Source organism: Chaetura pelagica, unplaced genomic scaffold (genome assembly GCF_000747805.2).
Source record: "Chaetura pelagica isolate M959 unplaced genomic scaffold, ChaPel_1.0 scaffold11, whole genome shotgun sequence".
Lineage (NCBI taxonomy): Eukaryota > Metazoa > Chordata > Aves > Apodiformes > Apodidae > Chaetura > Chaetura pelagica.
The window spans coordinates 4,779,835-4,794,929 of record NW_009952694.1 but is presented as its reverse complement, the minus strand read 5'-3'; the positions used below and the strand labels follow the sequence as shown (position 1 = coordinate 4,794,929).

The 15,095-nt window shown below is 47.0% G+C and overlaps 1 protein-coding gene across 1 annotated transcript; it reads left to right on the top strand.

The window, feature by feature from the left end:
- The first annotated feature begins 1,975 nt into the window (after positions 1–1,975).
- Positions 1,976–3,642, top strand: PROX2 (prospero homeobox 2). The gene is made up of 4 exons (XM_009993957.1): positions 1,976–2,266; positions 2,613–2,720; positions 3,160–3,354; positions 3,457–3,642. Exons 1-4 carry the CDS (start codon positions 1,976–1,978, stop codon positions 3,640–3,642), a joined length of 780 nt encoding a protein of 259 aa, XP_009992259.1.
- The last annotated feature ends 11,453 nt before the right edge of the window (positions 3,643–15,095 follow it).

The following is a 15,095-nucleotide window of genomic DNA, read 5'->3' as shown; positions in this document are numbered from 1 at the left end:
AGTAGTTTTTCTCTTCCCTGGTAATCCCCATCCCCATTCCTTTTATTCTGTGTTTTAACAAGCGCTTAGGAGCACTGTGCTGTGTTAGCCTGATCATCCCAGTGTGTCCCTCTCACAGCAGGTCACATCACACTTTCACCCTTGCTGTGCCCCTTCCCAGCAGCCTGTGTGTGCTGCCCCAGCCCCCCGGCACTGCTGCCTGTCACTGTGCCCTCCAGACTGATACAGATGTTATCCCTATTCCCTGTCAGTGCCTGGGAGCACCCAAAATATCTGTGCCCAGGCATGTGTAGCAGATGGCTCTGGTTGGTGCTCACCACCCTTGAATCCAAGTCCAGGAGCCCAGAGGGGAGTCTCCTTGAAGGCCTCTGTCATAGGTGCAGCTGGCAGTGTGGGAAGTCCATGTTGCTATGCCCATTCAGGGCTCCAACTGTGTGAAATGAACTCCAAGCACCATGAATGCCTGGCTGGTAGGTGGCAGGTGTGACAGTGTCTGGGGCATTGCGGCTGTCATGCAACACCCAAGAGCCTACTCATGGGTTTGGCAGTGCCAGGACCAGGCAATGGTCAGGCAACAGGGGTGCCCTGGAATCTGGGAGAAAAATCCCTAGGCAAGTGCATGCAGAGTTGCTGTAGGATGTCCTGCCCACTGACATTTCTTGCTCTTTCTCCAGCTCCACACCTCTAGCAGGCTGAAACCTCAAACACCTGGGAGCCTGCCAGTCTATTACTGGAAAGGATCCCAAACCAGCTAAGGGGCAGCTCTCCACTGTCCAGGCAGGAAGAAGAGAGAATGGATGGCTGCACTGCCTCTCAGCAGGACAGAGACCATGCCACTTCAGGGCACAGCCAGGGGTTGAAGATGGAGCCCTGTTTCCAGACCAACTCTCTCCTGCCTTCCCCCAGCACATCCCTGGTATCACAGCTCCTAAGCCACCAGATGGTTGGCAGGAGCCTGGATCCTTGCATCCTTTTCCCTTCCTCCCAAGTAGTGGCCCTGCCTCAGGACTTTGAGTATGGTGCACCTCCTGGAGAAGGAGCACAAGCCCTGGCTTTCCCCACGACCTATGCCCCAGCTTCCATGCCCTGTGCTGGTGACAGGGACCAGCTCTCTGATCAGCACCTACGGGACCAATTCTCTGACCAGCACCTACAAGCCAAGCGGGCCAGGGTGGAGAGCATCATCCAAGGCATGAGTCTCCCACCAAACCCCTTAGCATTTGGCACCAGCCAGGAGGCAGCTTCTGGGCATGAGAGGGATAGTGAGCTGCCCCGGGAGAGCAAGAGGAAGCCAAGGGTGCCCCAGCAGGGCATGGGGGTGGCCAGGCAAGTGGCCCCTGTGGGGGATAGCCTGCATGCTGAGGGCTGCCAGCAGCTGAAGGAGCAGCTCTGCTTTTTAGAGAAGCAGCTGAGGAGGCTTCAGGAGAAGTTCTCCCAGGTCTGTGACTCTGGGGATGCTGCCCAAACCCAGGAAGGTATTGAGAAAGTGCATTCACTGCCTGGGAAGCCTGGAGACAGACTGGACGAGGACAGTGCTGCTGCCACCAATGACCCATGCAAAGTGCCTCTCTGCAGGAGTATCCCAGGGGTGCATGGGCAGGAGGACGAGGGCAGAGGCAGCTCAAATGGCTTGCCCTCAGCTGCAAGGGTCCTCTCGCAGGCACTGAAGAATGAGCTGGCTGGGGTGACATCCCAGGTGGTGGACTCTGTCCTGAAGACAGTGTGGCCGAAGGCAGCCAGCCACCTCCTGCAGCAGCACCACAGCCTCCTGGTGCCGGGGCCAGGTAACAGGAGACAGTATTTTGCTGCTGAGAAATGCAGAAAGCCACTTGCTAAGCCATCCCCCATGAATGCGCCAGGGTCGCTGGGCTCACCCCAGGTTGCAGTCCTGCCAGGGGCTTCAGGGAAGAGCCTGGGTTCTCATGGTGGCTCCTTCGGTTCAAAGGGGGTCAGAAAACCCTGCCAGGTACCCGGCATGGGTTATGCACTGGGCTCAGCTGCCCCCATCCAGGACAGCCAGCTGCTGACCCAGCTGCTGGGCTGCAGCCAGCACAGCTCCTGGCGCAGCAGCTCTGGTGGGACCCTCACTGCTCCGGAGGGGGGTTCTCTGGAGCCCCTCAACTTGCACTGGGGCACTGTCAAGCTGAGGTCGTCTCTTGCGAGACAGCAGCGTCCCCTGGCCCTGAGCCCCGCCGACGTGGAGAGCCTGGCGCTGCTGCCGGGGGGCAGGGACGGCTGCGGGGAGCTGCCAGCTGCGATGGACGAGGTGCCCTTCACCTCCACCCATATATCCTTTTGGGGCACCTGGGGTGGTCCCTGGGCTCAGCTGCAGCTAGAGAGATCCCTGGGCTTGAATGTGCTCCCCGTGTGTCTCACGGATATCCCTGTTCCCACCAGCCTGGGAAGCGCCATGGGGAATGGCAGTTTCCCTGGGCATGCCAAAGGAAAAAGCCAGTGGCTGCCTGGCCAGGGGCAAACCCCCTCCACCCTGCTGCCAGCCCATGGGAAGGGGTGCTCACGGGCACCAGGAATGTGCGTGCCAGGGCTGGTGCTCAGGGGTGCATTAAGCCCGCCAGGCTGCTGTGTGCAGGCTTTCCTTGACCTCGAGGCAGATCCAGGACGCATTGACCCCCAGCCACCTGAAGAAGGCCAAGCTGATGTTTTTCTTCACTCGCTACCCCAGCTCCACTCTGCTGAAAGCTTACTTCCTCGATGTGCAGGTAACACAGCAGCACCCAGTTCTGGTGGCAGGCAAGCCTCCTGTGCAGTGTGGTACCCAGCCCGCATGGCTGGGGAGCCACAGGGGAGGGGATGCTCTTGTGTCCCCCCATCTCGCTGTCAGGAGCAGTGGCAGCACATGCTCCAGCATGGGCTGCCCTGGAGCAGGTGCTCGGGCCGTGGCAAACCTGGGCTGCCAGGTCTTCCCTCTGAGCAGTCAAAGCATTAGGATTCAAGCACATGACGAATGTGCATCCCCACTGCTGGACACGTGGGACCTGATTCTCAGTGGGGGGAGGCACCACGGACAGCCCCATGTCACAGTCCTGGCTGGTGCTTTTGCACTCCTGGGGCAGGACTGGGTGTGGGGCCAGGCCAGCGGCACATGGCTGGGCTTGCTGGGCCCTGACACCTGTCCTCTGGCTCTGCACCCCCCAACAGTTCAGCCGCTGCATCACCTCCCAGCTCATCAAGTGGTTCAGCAACTTCCGTGAGTTTTACTACATCCAGGTGGAGAAGTTTGCCCGGCAGGCCCTGCTGGAGGGTGTTGTGGATGCCAGTGTCCTCCGGGTCTCCCGGGACTCGGAGCTCTTCCGTGCCCTCAACACGCACTACAACAAGGGAAACGACTTTGAGGTGAGGAGGGGGAGGAAGGGGCAGTGGGGTGACGGGGTTTGCTGGGGCGAGGGGGAGATGGGGAGCTGGCAGTGCTGTGGGCTGATGCCCATCTCACCACAGGTGCCGGGGCGGTTCCTGGAGGTGGCCAGCCTGACGCTGCGGGAGTTCTTCAGCGCCGTCAGGGCAGGCAAGGATGCCGACCCTTCCTGGAAGAAACCCATTTACAAAATCATTTCCAAACTGGACAGTGACATCCCAGAAGGTTTCAAGGCTGCAGGCTGTTCCCAGGAACTTCTGCGCAGCTGAGTCTCCATGAAAGCAACCCCAGGACCTGTGTGCAGCCCCCATGTGCCAAGCACTCCTGGGCACTCTGTACAGCATCCATTCTGGCTATTTTCTCTCTGTCCTGTAAGACAGCTCATTGGGTGAGTTGTATTGCTCACCTCAGGTGCTGGGATTTTATGCTGTTTCAGTTCTCCTGCTCAAAGCTGGTGGGGTTCTGCTGGAGACCCATGGAAGAGGGGGAGGGAGATTAAGCCATTAGGTTGGAGCCTGGGAAATCACCCTGCCAGCTTTCTTCTCTTTTCCTGAGGGCTGCAGGTCAGGGCAAAGAGCCTTTCTGTTTATAAAGCATGCAGAGGTCCTAGCAGCGGGCAAAGTTTTCTTGGCACAGCAGACCAGTGGATGTGCCTGGCCCAACAGCACACCTCTCTTTCTGTCCAGATACAACACACCAGTGTCCAAAGAAAATAGCGGGTGGATTCCAGCATTTCAAGCACTCCATGAGGGTGATTGACCCTGTCTGGGAGACAGCCAGCACAAACACTGCACCTATGCCCCTGTGCTGTTTGGCAAGAGCCCCCCCATGCAGCTGTGTCCCGGGGCCAGGCAGGTGAGTGTATGTGCTGGTGGGAGCATCCCAAGAGCAGCCACGCAGCAGCAGCATCACCACAATGCTGAAGGAGCATGGGGCACACAGCCAGCCCCGCTTGGCCCCACAAGCAGCCCCCTTAGCCCATCACTTGAGGGGAAGCACCATGTTGAACATCGACATGTGTACCCTTACACTGTGCTGCTGCTGGCAAAACTGCCCTGAACACCTCAGCTCTGGAACCTGCCCATGGTGAAAAAGAAGCATATAACCTAGGACCTGTCAGTCCCTGTGGGGTTTAACACAAGATATTCCCACTGGTGAGGAGCTGGCCCAGAGGTCTGCAGGCTCATTGCTGCAGGGGTGTAAACCCAAGGAGGTCTCTTTTCCTTGTGACCAGGAGTCAGTGATCCCTTTTCTGCCTGACAGAGCATGCTGAAGTACTTTGTGTTAAGGGCTCTTACATCCTGACAGAGATGGTGGTGGGGAGGGAAAGGCTTTGAAGAGCAGTGAGGTCCTGGAAAAGGCACAGGAGGAAGGCTCTGGGAGGGCAGCAGTGTCTAACTATAGATGAGCAATGACAGCCCCATGCAAAACACTCAGGGAGAAGAGGAGTGGGAAGAGGTCAAGATGTGCTGAGGTGCCATCTGGGTACTCAAGCAACATGGGAGAGGCAAATCACAGCTCCAGCATCAGACAAGTGTATGGGGTGATCCGCAGGCAGTGTGTGATGACAGGGCAGGGTGGGGTGTCTGAAATAGGAGCAGTTTTACAGTGGTTCTTCCCTTTATGAGTGTGGCTTCCCACATTTCCTGCTTGCCTTTGTATGTTCGTTTCTTAAGCTTGTATATTTTACAACCCCAACACTGAATTTATTCAATCAATTTTAAAATAAATGCATAGTTTAAGTTACCCCTTTACACTCCTAGAGACCAATTTGCTAACTTCTGTAATGCATTACCCTGGGAATTTCTTGCCTTTTGCTGGGAAAAGAATAACATCATGACAAAATGCTTATTCCCTGTCAGCCTCCCTGTGGGGCCGAGCAGATCCCACCAACCAACGTCCTCACTAAAACCCACACCCTCACCCCAGTGCTCCCGGTCAGAACTCTGAACTGCAACTCGAAGCAAGCGCAGCAGCCGTCGGATCACAGGGAGGCAGAGCCCAAAGTTTCCCGGTGCTGGACTCAAATGTACAGCATCTGGGAAGTGCTGCTGGTGGACAGGACAGTACTGTTCCTGCTGGCAGTAATCACTGCAGAGCTGAAGGATTGTGTTGGGTAGGCAAAACCAATGCTGCTGGAAAAGGAAATGATGGGCTGTCTCAGGGAAGGGGTTAGGAAATTCTTTTGGTTGTAGCACTGAAGAGGGGTGAGCTGAATGGCAGCCCCAGCCCCTGAGAGAGCCTTTTAAAGCAGCAGCCAGCTGGTAGAGAAGGAAGGGGGAACTCCCACTGCCTTCCCTTCATCTAGGTGATAGAAGCACTGATACAGAGAAGGCAGCACGTCAGCTGGGACATGGCCAGAGCTGAAGTTACTCTAAGGGCAATGAAGTCTAAAGCATAAGGGAAATAGGGTGTGAATTCTTAAGAAATTAGGGTTTCATTGGTTGTGCCATGTAGGGTATGGTGTGTAATTTCATTTCCATTCTAGCAGTGCCCAAGATACAGCAGCTAGTTTTCAAACAAGGACTAATAAGTGCCTGTCACAGGGAGATTTCTACTGTCAAAAGTGTGTGTGCTTGGAGGGCTGGCAGGAAAAGGAAGATTTCCACTGCCCACATAGCGATTATGGTCATGGCCCTCCTGCTTGGGTAGGCTCCCACTTTACCATTTCCTCTAATTACCTGAGGAAACAAGGGGGTAGCACACTCACCTACTGCTGACTCAGTTTCATCTAAAAACCGAAATCCTCTCCTTTCGTCTCTCCACATTTCTGTGGTATATGCAAAAAAGCCCACAGCCACCTGTAATGTTCTCTTCTGGGAACAATTCCTCAGGCCTATCCTTTTCCATTTCCAGCTGCATTCATAGCCCGCCCACAGCAACGTACCCACTCTGCTCAGCTAAACAGCAGCAGCAGCTGCTAAGCACTAAAAATGGCTGTTTCCTGCCTCCAGGCTGCTAGTGTCTTCCAGCAGCCAAAAGAGGGAGATGGGACCACACTGACTAAGCTGGCAAGGCCCGGAGAGCCCTTACATACTCATCTATTATTAACTACCATAACAGCCCTTATTATTCATGTATGGCTAATTAGAGCTCAAGGAAGTTCCTAGTGAATGTTCATGCCATGTGCTACTGTAATAGCTGAGAAAGAAACTCTGACAAGCAATACAACATTTCTGTTTTTTCTTTACTCCTGCTAATGACTCAGACCTGTCTGCAGCAACTGAACCAGCCCTAGAGGTTCCTGCTCAAGCAGGTGTTATTGAAATGAACCTTCCCTCAAATAACACATCGCAGATTCATGTTTGGCATGAGGGCAGCTCTCTCCAGGTAAACATTACTGGTGAGCCAGTGGCCCATGCTCATGAAATCTCAGCAACATCTGCTGTCCCATTATATGCATTGGAAGGATGGATTAATCCAGGTCACAGTACAAATCACACATTTGAGAAACCCAAGGTCACTTTTTAGCTGGATAAAACACCTGTTCCCCTGCCTCTGGTGTCCAGAGATGTCCTGAGCCACAGACCTGGCACCACTCCAGGGGAGATCAGTCTCAAGGATAAAATACCCTGGGCGTCTCTTGGGTCAGATGGATATCTCTAGCTGGTAGAAAAAGGTTTTTCTTTCCACACACCATGAAATACATTAGTGTGAGCCATGGATTAAGGGATGGGAACTGGGAGGTGGAGCTGGTGACAGCAAGGAGTTGGGCTGTTCTCCCTGGACTTATGCAATGAAAGCCCCATTTTTATGAGATGTGCCAGTGGAACCACACAGACAGGCCTGCCCTCTCCCTTCTGGGATGCCCTGTCTCCCCAGCCTGCCTGCAGCAGCTGGGGTGCAAGCACTAAAGCTCGGGGGCAGAGATGAGCAGGGTGAAGGAAGGAAATGTCTCACAGGCAGCTCTGCCCAGAGAGCGCAGCACAGCAGTGGGACAGGGAGACCCACCGTGCAGCCCAGGGGCCTTCCAGGGAGGAGTTTCCTTGGAGTAAGGGTGCACAAAGGAGTGAGGACAGCCTGCCTCTGCCGATTGCCATGGCACATGGCACACAACCGGCAGGTTGCCTGAGGCAATGCTCATCTTGGAGGGGAGGCAGCTGGGGTGGGAGAAGACAGGAGGCAGCTGCCAGACAACAAGCACTTGTGTGTAGATAACTATCTAACTAGTAAATCCATTCATAAAAGCAGGTCTGAGCTAGTTGATCAAGAATGCTTGAGAACAACTATTTAAGTCAAACCACTGAGAGTTGTGCCATGAATCGCAAGGAAAAGCAGATTTAGGCCAACACAACACGTGAGGATACAGTCTGTATTTATATACTGCTTCTCAGGTGAAGTCCCTGTCATGATAAACTTTTTTTTTTTCCTTCTGTTTTTCTCATAACACGAACATTACAAGGACCTAAAATTTGATTGATTTCCCATTTGCTCCTTCTGAGATGAATTTCAGCCTATTTACAGTAATCAATCACACCTACCATCAGCCTCTGCACTATTTCTATAGGCTTCCCGAATTTAGTAATTTGTTTTTTAGCACTAGGCTTTCAATTAGAAGTCAAGAGGTCAATTTTCACTTTTTGTATTAGGGTCAAACACCATTCTTGGTTTTGCTATTCCAATAAAACAGCCAATATAAACACTTTTTGTGGCTACTTCCCATTACCTGGGAAGCAACCTCTTAATGACACAGCATGAAGACCAACTGGCATGAGCCAAATCTGGCAGCTTCCCTGCTGGTGTTTATTGCTCAGGCTTTTACTGTTTTCTCACTACTTGTTCTACTAGATTAACAAGGATTGTTCTTAAAAGTGCCAGCCTCTACCTGACAGGATCAATCTTTTTGTCTTATCACAAACTTGGAAAATAAGCAGCTAAAAGCAAGTGGTGAAGAGAAAATCTGGGAGTATGAAAAATACAAGATAGAGAAAAAAACCTGAAACTTCAAGGAAAATATTTTACTGGATTTCCCAAAGCATGTATATGTCATCCAAAGCTTTACACAAAGAACAGGAATTATAAAAAAATACTTTGTATTATTTTAAAATTCTAAGTGAAATACCTGACAATATAAACATATATATACATACCTATACATCTCAATATAAAACCTCATTTGGTCCTCAGCAAGTGAGCACAGAATATTCAACAGCTTAAGTAATTGTTTTCCATTTCTAATTTCCAAGTAAGAGTAAGAAATAGTAGAAATAAGGACAAATTTTGAGAACACCATGAATCAACACCATGCTCAAGGGAAAAGTGAGGTGAGCCTTATGCATTTCTGTATCTACCAAGTCCCTATGACTCGCAGCACAAGCTGTATTCAAATAAAAACAATTACAAAGGCTCTTTTTAAATAAAACACTTTAGGAATAGTAGCTACCGTTACAAAAAAATAATGCTGTAGAAATGGCATCTTTATAAGCCACAGTGCTCTTCTCTCTTGAGCAACCCTTACAGAGCAGAATACAATCTTATTCAGGTTTAGAAGTGTCCCAAGCTGCAGCTGTGTCCTGCCAAGCAGCAGCAAGCTGTGTATTCTCAGCTGACAACTGCTAGCCCAGATATTTTTCAGTTTGTTGTTTCTTTTGTGGAAGGCCATGCCCTTGGCATATCCAACTGGCCATAGAACACCAGGGACTTGTTACTTGGCAGTGGACTTCAAAGAACCCCCGGGTAGGACACAAGCCCCTTGCAGCACCTGGAATCACCGCTGCTGTCAGAGCTCAGGTCAAGGCCTTCACTGCATTTTTCATCACGCCACCACTTAAAACTGACCATTTATTCTGCAGCTGTTTCTAGCCCCTGAGCTTCAAAGCAATCTCACTTCTGTTTCTGACTAAGCTTCTAATGAGCAAAGTTATCCAAAAGACCAGAGCAATCTCTTTGCAGGAACTGGCAACATCTGGAAGTTGGAGACATCATCTCAATAATGGTCCAGTCAGTGAAAGTCTCTGTATTCGTGGCACAGGGACTTGGCTTCCCAAGACTGTAACAAGCCAAGACAGGGCAGGTATGTTTGATGTGGTGACAAATGTTATGTTTAAGAACTGCATGGAGCCTTGATTATTTATTGAAGTGCAAAGGAGTGGCAATACTATACTCACCCATATGTTAGCACTTCACTGGAGACATGTCCATTAACACTATACAAGGTGCTCATGTAAGAATTTTCCATACCTCCAATGTAACCAGGATACTGGTTGCAATGCTTTCTGTGTTTGAACAGTCACACCAATTAGGAAAACAAAACCTTTGCAGATCCTGGGCTTAATCAAAGGGGATTGAATTTCATTTCTGAGAAGGGGCCACCTCATGCTGGAAGCAATTATCTTTCGACCAGTGTTTCTTCAACAGCTACCGTGAGCAAGATTGCAATGGCACAGAGCATGTTTGGTGCCAAACAAATTGTTGCTGTGTGAACTGAATGGCGGAGACAAATCTACAGAATCTGCTTTCTCCTGAGTTGTTTCAAGTTTTTTGTTTTTTTTTCCATAAAACTGTACTGTGTATTTCAAAGAAAAAGATGGCTACTTCTTTCCTTTACACACTTGGGAACACCAGTGGCTATCCTGTTCCTTGCTAACAACCTGTGCTCTGTCTGCATCAGTACAGTCATAACAAAGCCCACCATCTCCTCATAATATTTACTCAGATCACCACACCACCATATGTGACCACTTGCCTCCAAATTTACTGGTTACAAAAATGCAAGTTTTGCTTTTGAGTGTGTCATGAACCACAGGCCAACATTTATGTGGGAATGCCCTAACCACACAATTCTCAAGATCTCTTTCTTAACAAATAACAAAATATGAGGGCCTCAGTCAGTCAGACTGGCAGTTACCATCAGATGATCTTACCTCTCCTAACACTGCTGTACGGCCTGTTATGTCAAGCACAGCCCACCATCAGTCTCAGATCCATCCAGCTGTTCTTTCTGCAGAAGTTGTTCTCTGGCAACTGATGGCAGCAGCAATCCTCTGCAAACGATGCTGGAACCAGTGGGGAAGGTGTTTGGGAGCACTGACATCACCTGAAAGCAGCGTGTAATGTCCCAAAAGTCTTTTCAGAAAAATTTACTGGCCCTTGCATCCTCCCTGCAACATGCTCCAGTGATCCAAGGGTCTTGATAGTTCAGCACTTCGCAGAACTCAGTTCACCACCTCACAAAGCCTTTCCTGTAAACCTTCTGGTGCAAGTTCAAGTGCCTTTATTCAGTATATTACTGAATGGCTATGTGTTTGCAAGCATTTGTGCCACTGGAAAGAAACCATAGAGTTAAGAGCCCCCCCCCCCCAAAACACAACAATGCACACTGGAGGCTGAAGTTGAGAAAGAATTCTCAGACACACAAAGTAACAATTAAAAGAGCTGGGGAAGAGAAAGGTGGAGAGGATAGATAAATGCAAGTATTATAGAAGTAACTCATATACAGGTGTAAACCAGAAATCCGTAAAAGCAACTGAGTAATGATAAATACGGTGTTACAAAAAAGAAAAATCAGGCCTTACATGTGAAAAATCTACATAGATCCTGGTACAAATAAAGGAGAACTGAGATTAAAAGGAAGGTTTTGTGCAGACACCTCTCCAATGTCTGTTTTTCCCGTAAGACACTTAAACAGAACTGTACCATTGGGAAAATCCCCTGCCATGGCATCTCAGTTTAGCACTGTTAAGGTTTAGTACATAGGTGTGTCATCAGTACATACAGTTGTAGTGTAGCTTTGCATATGCAGTGTGCCCCAGCACATGAATTCACACTATAGACAGCTGAAAAGTACATGTGATTCACCCACTACTGCACATGGAGATGTAGCATCCCCTCAGCCCATTTGCAAAACAGAAGAGGACTGACTCACAAGGGTAAACACCTTAATAAAAATCAAGTTAATTAGTCTATGAGAAGTTATAAGGTGATTTCTGAGAAGCATCACTGAAGACATGTATCTCTGTGCCATTCCCTCTCTGGTAACAGGGCTTTATCTGCTTCACATTAAGTGTTCAGAGCTTGGCTCAGCCGCATCCCGGGCGCAGGACGGAATCCCTGTGTGCATAGGGTTCAAGGGCAACATGTCAGTGACACTGCTGGAGGTAGGCTGCTGCTTCCAAAGGCAAAACTGCTCTCAAAATAAACCAAACTCTCTGACAAAGACATCAGCGAAAAAACCCTCAGCCAAACAAAAAAACCCAGTTGATAAACATCGCGAGTCAAAAACAGGTGCCTAATTGCTACTCCCCAAGATCAGCAAAAGCAGCATTTTACATATGACCCTATTTTCAAAACCTCTGCACTTCTATCACAGGAAGTCAACAAAGATAAGGAATCTGATACTGAATGCTGAATTCCAATACTTACTTTTTTGTAATGTATTTCTACCCTTTTGTACTTCCCAAAATTCCCTAGAATACTGTCCAGTCTTGATTTTGCTGCTAACTTACAACCCCTTTGCCAGGGAAGATGTCAACCAGGTGCATGTTTGTAAAATATTTTAACAATGTTAATAACTTTCATCTCAATGCAATTTTAGTGTCATTATTTCCAAAAGTCTTCCTCTTGGTGTATCAAAGGTAGGGAACAATGGAACCAGTAATATTAAAAAAACCCCAACTACGTAATGTAGAAAGTTAGCAATATTTCTACAATGCACAGACTCCACCTATACATTCAGCTACACTGTACTCACCAGGTCTATATAACTTGACACAAACACAGAGAAAAAAAAAAAAATCACAGCAAAAACTGAAATTTGAAAACTAGCAGTGCAGAAGGCTTTGCAGGCCTACAGAGCACACATCTTAAATCCCTGCTGGACTAATCCAGCTGGAGAACTGAACATAAAGAAAACTAATTTCAGCATCACACATTTATGTTTTGTATAATATACATATGAGGTACATTACACATTTGTTTAGGACCACTGATAGAAAATGCTGAAAAAAAGATGCCAAATTGGGCTAATAATCACAAGGTGAGAAGTACATTATTTGTCCCTCTTGTACACCAAGGCTAACAAGTAGCTTTCACTGTTGAAAACAGATTTCCCTCATCCTGATGCATGTAGTCAAGGACAAATCAAGATAAGAGGAAATGGCGCAATAGTCCAGGAAAGGAAAATCAATGCATGCTACAAAAGATCAACTATAAATCTTTATCTCAGAAAGGTAAATCTCTTAAGCTGGAAGAGTTAATATACCAAAGTCTCAGCCTAAAGCATTCATTTAAATAGGAGACTGAAACTGAACTGCTACAGAAAATATTCTCCAAGGCAATAAGATTTTAAATCAATCACTTTATGAATAAAAACCACCTAGATGAACATACAGAAATTACACTTCTGCAGAAGTGCAGGCACCTCCTCACCAAACCTGGACCTCACATCAATTATACATATTTAGAAGTAACGCGTATTTCTCCAGTTCTGTTTCATTAGAAATGGTAAACAACTGTCCATGAAAAAGAACACAGCACCCCTATTTTCTTTTTACAGAACTTAGCACCAAAAAGGTCAGACGGTGAGAAGAAATGTCTGGATGAAGAGAGAAATTTTGCAATACTTCTTCAGAACACAATCCCTATGAACTTGCTCAGCTGTAACAGACACTGTTGAGGAACTCATCTCCAAAACTCAGAGTATGTAATGGAGAACAGCCTTTGAAAGCAAAATTCTCTGGACAACTGTGGCATTGCAAAGCAAATTTAAGACTGATTTAGATGCAGAATCCAAGAAACTATTAAAGCAGAGTGCAAAGAGACAACATGATGATCAGCACTTTTGTATTTAGCAAAACATACATCATGCCAGTCAACTTCTAGATAGTCCTTTCCTTCAACCATCGCACACTGTCAGTCCAGCTTAAGAACAAGAGAAGGATGGAAATCCTCAGGACTGAGACAATCTTCTACGAGTCAATACTGGGCACAACTGAGAAAGAATGAGAAATATTTATTACTGAAGGTCACAGGTTTCTTCAGTTCCCCAAACTGACCCAAAGCCAAACAGCCTCTTCTTGTTTTACTAAGGTAAATGTAGCTTTTTAGTTAGAATTGTATTGTGCTCTTCAAGTAGGACACACAGACAGATGCTCTTGGCATACCACTAGCAATGTGACATACTCACCATGTTAATGTCAACAGAGCTGTAGGTAAACTGCTTAAAAGATATCTGAATATTCTTATCAAGATACATCTGAAACATATATATACTGCAATGAGGTTGTAACAGAGAGACTTTTAAGTAAACATGAGGAAGTTTATACCTAAATTTACTTTAGGACTTGCTGGGAGAAGGGAAAGGAGATACAAATCCTTATATTCCTAATAAAGGAACACGTAAAACTCCTTGGGGAAGGATATTTACATTCCTCCTTAACTACAAAGTACCTACCACAAATGTGCAGTCATTGTATCATTCATTGAGAAACCCTGTTTGAACTGTTCACATTAAGAGTTTAAAGTAGGCTTCATTGTGAGAGATCTCGGCAGCATTTCTGATTAAACTGAAGTTCTGAGACTTTGTATTCAGAGTGAAGTCAGTGGGTTCTTCTATCAGAAGTATCTTTAGTGCTCCACTTTGGATATTTAGTCTTATTTTTCTTCATTCCAAGAAGAAAAAAGTGAAAGATTCAGCAAGAAACCTTGGAAGGCTTCAGAGGAGTTCTGTCTTGATACAATCTATGTAAAGCAAGTTAAATCCTGTTTTCCATTAGATGTCAGCACTTGTCAAGTTTTTTATAAGGATATAAAAAGACTGGCAGAAGAAGGGAGCACGTAGACCTCAATGGAGTGCAAAATCTTGATTGTGGACTGCAAGTGATACTTCACATAATAGTGCAACGTTAATCCACTGACATTTTTTGCACAGAAAAGCGGTGACTTTTATGAAGTAGAAGTTAACAGTTTAAAACTGTTCCAGGCAAGATGAAACCACAAACATTTAATTATACTGGAAATAATGTAAAGCTTTTGTTTTTTCCCCAATGTAATCTTAACAATAAATCATAACTTTAATGCCATCTGGTTGTCATCACCTGGAAAATATTTGTGTGACTCTAATTGAAAGGTACAGTGAGATCTGCTACCAGACAAGTTAATCTGTCCACAGATTCTTCCAAGAAGAGAATCTGGCAACTTTAGTTCAAAGGAAATGGAAAAACAAACAACTCAAAGAACAGCAGTAGAGACTCATTGCTTGCATAAGAATTCTGAGCATCCACAGACAAACAAGCTGTAACAGTGCAGGTGTTTGTTGGCAAAGCTGTTCTCTGTGCTTCAAACAGTAATACAGTATTCTCAAAACCCAGAAGCTACATGTACAAAGGCCAGTGCCTGGATCTGCAACAGTAGTCAAACAAAACTTTTATTATCATCTGCATCTGACTTACCAAAAGAGAATAAAAAGAGAATTTTAAAATGTTGCTCAAGATACCTTGTCATCCACATACAGTGTAGTGCCAATAAAAGTAACTGTCTTTACTACCTACCTGTCAAAACAAATATTGACCTTTTTTGTATTTTAAGACCATTTACACTCTAAAGAAGGGAAGAACTGTGGTTCTGTTCCCTTTCTGTGCTAACTCCCAGAGAAGAGAAGAATAGACAAGATTTAAATAGAAAAAAAAATATCTATTTTAGTAGAAAGATGCTTCTATTTTGGGCGGAGCAATGCTTGAGTTTACATGCAATCTGTTAATGGTTTGTGGCTTTAAAGAGAACTAAA

What these genes read in the sequence shown, in the direction of transcription:
- PROX2 (XM_009993957.1), top strand. Translation starts at nt 1,976, where the DNA reads ATGGGTTATGCACTGGGCTCAGCTGCCCCCATCCAGGACAGCCAGCTG. An exon ending in TGCCAGCTGCGATGGACGAG is followed by an intron (nt 2,267 to 2,612) that starts GTGCCCTTCACC and finishes ACCTCGAGGCAG; the next exon opens with ATCCAGGACGCATTGACCCC. An exon ending in ACAAGGGAAACGACTTTGAG is followed by an intron (nt 3,355 to 3,456) that starts GTGAGGAGGGGG and finishes ATCTCACCACAG; the next exon opens with GTGCCGGGGCGGTTCCTGGA.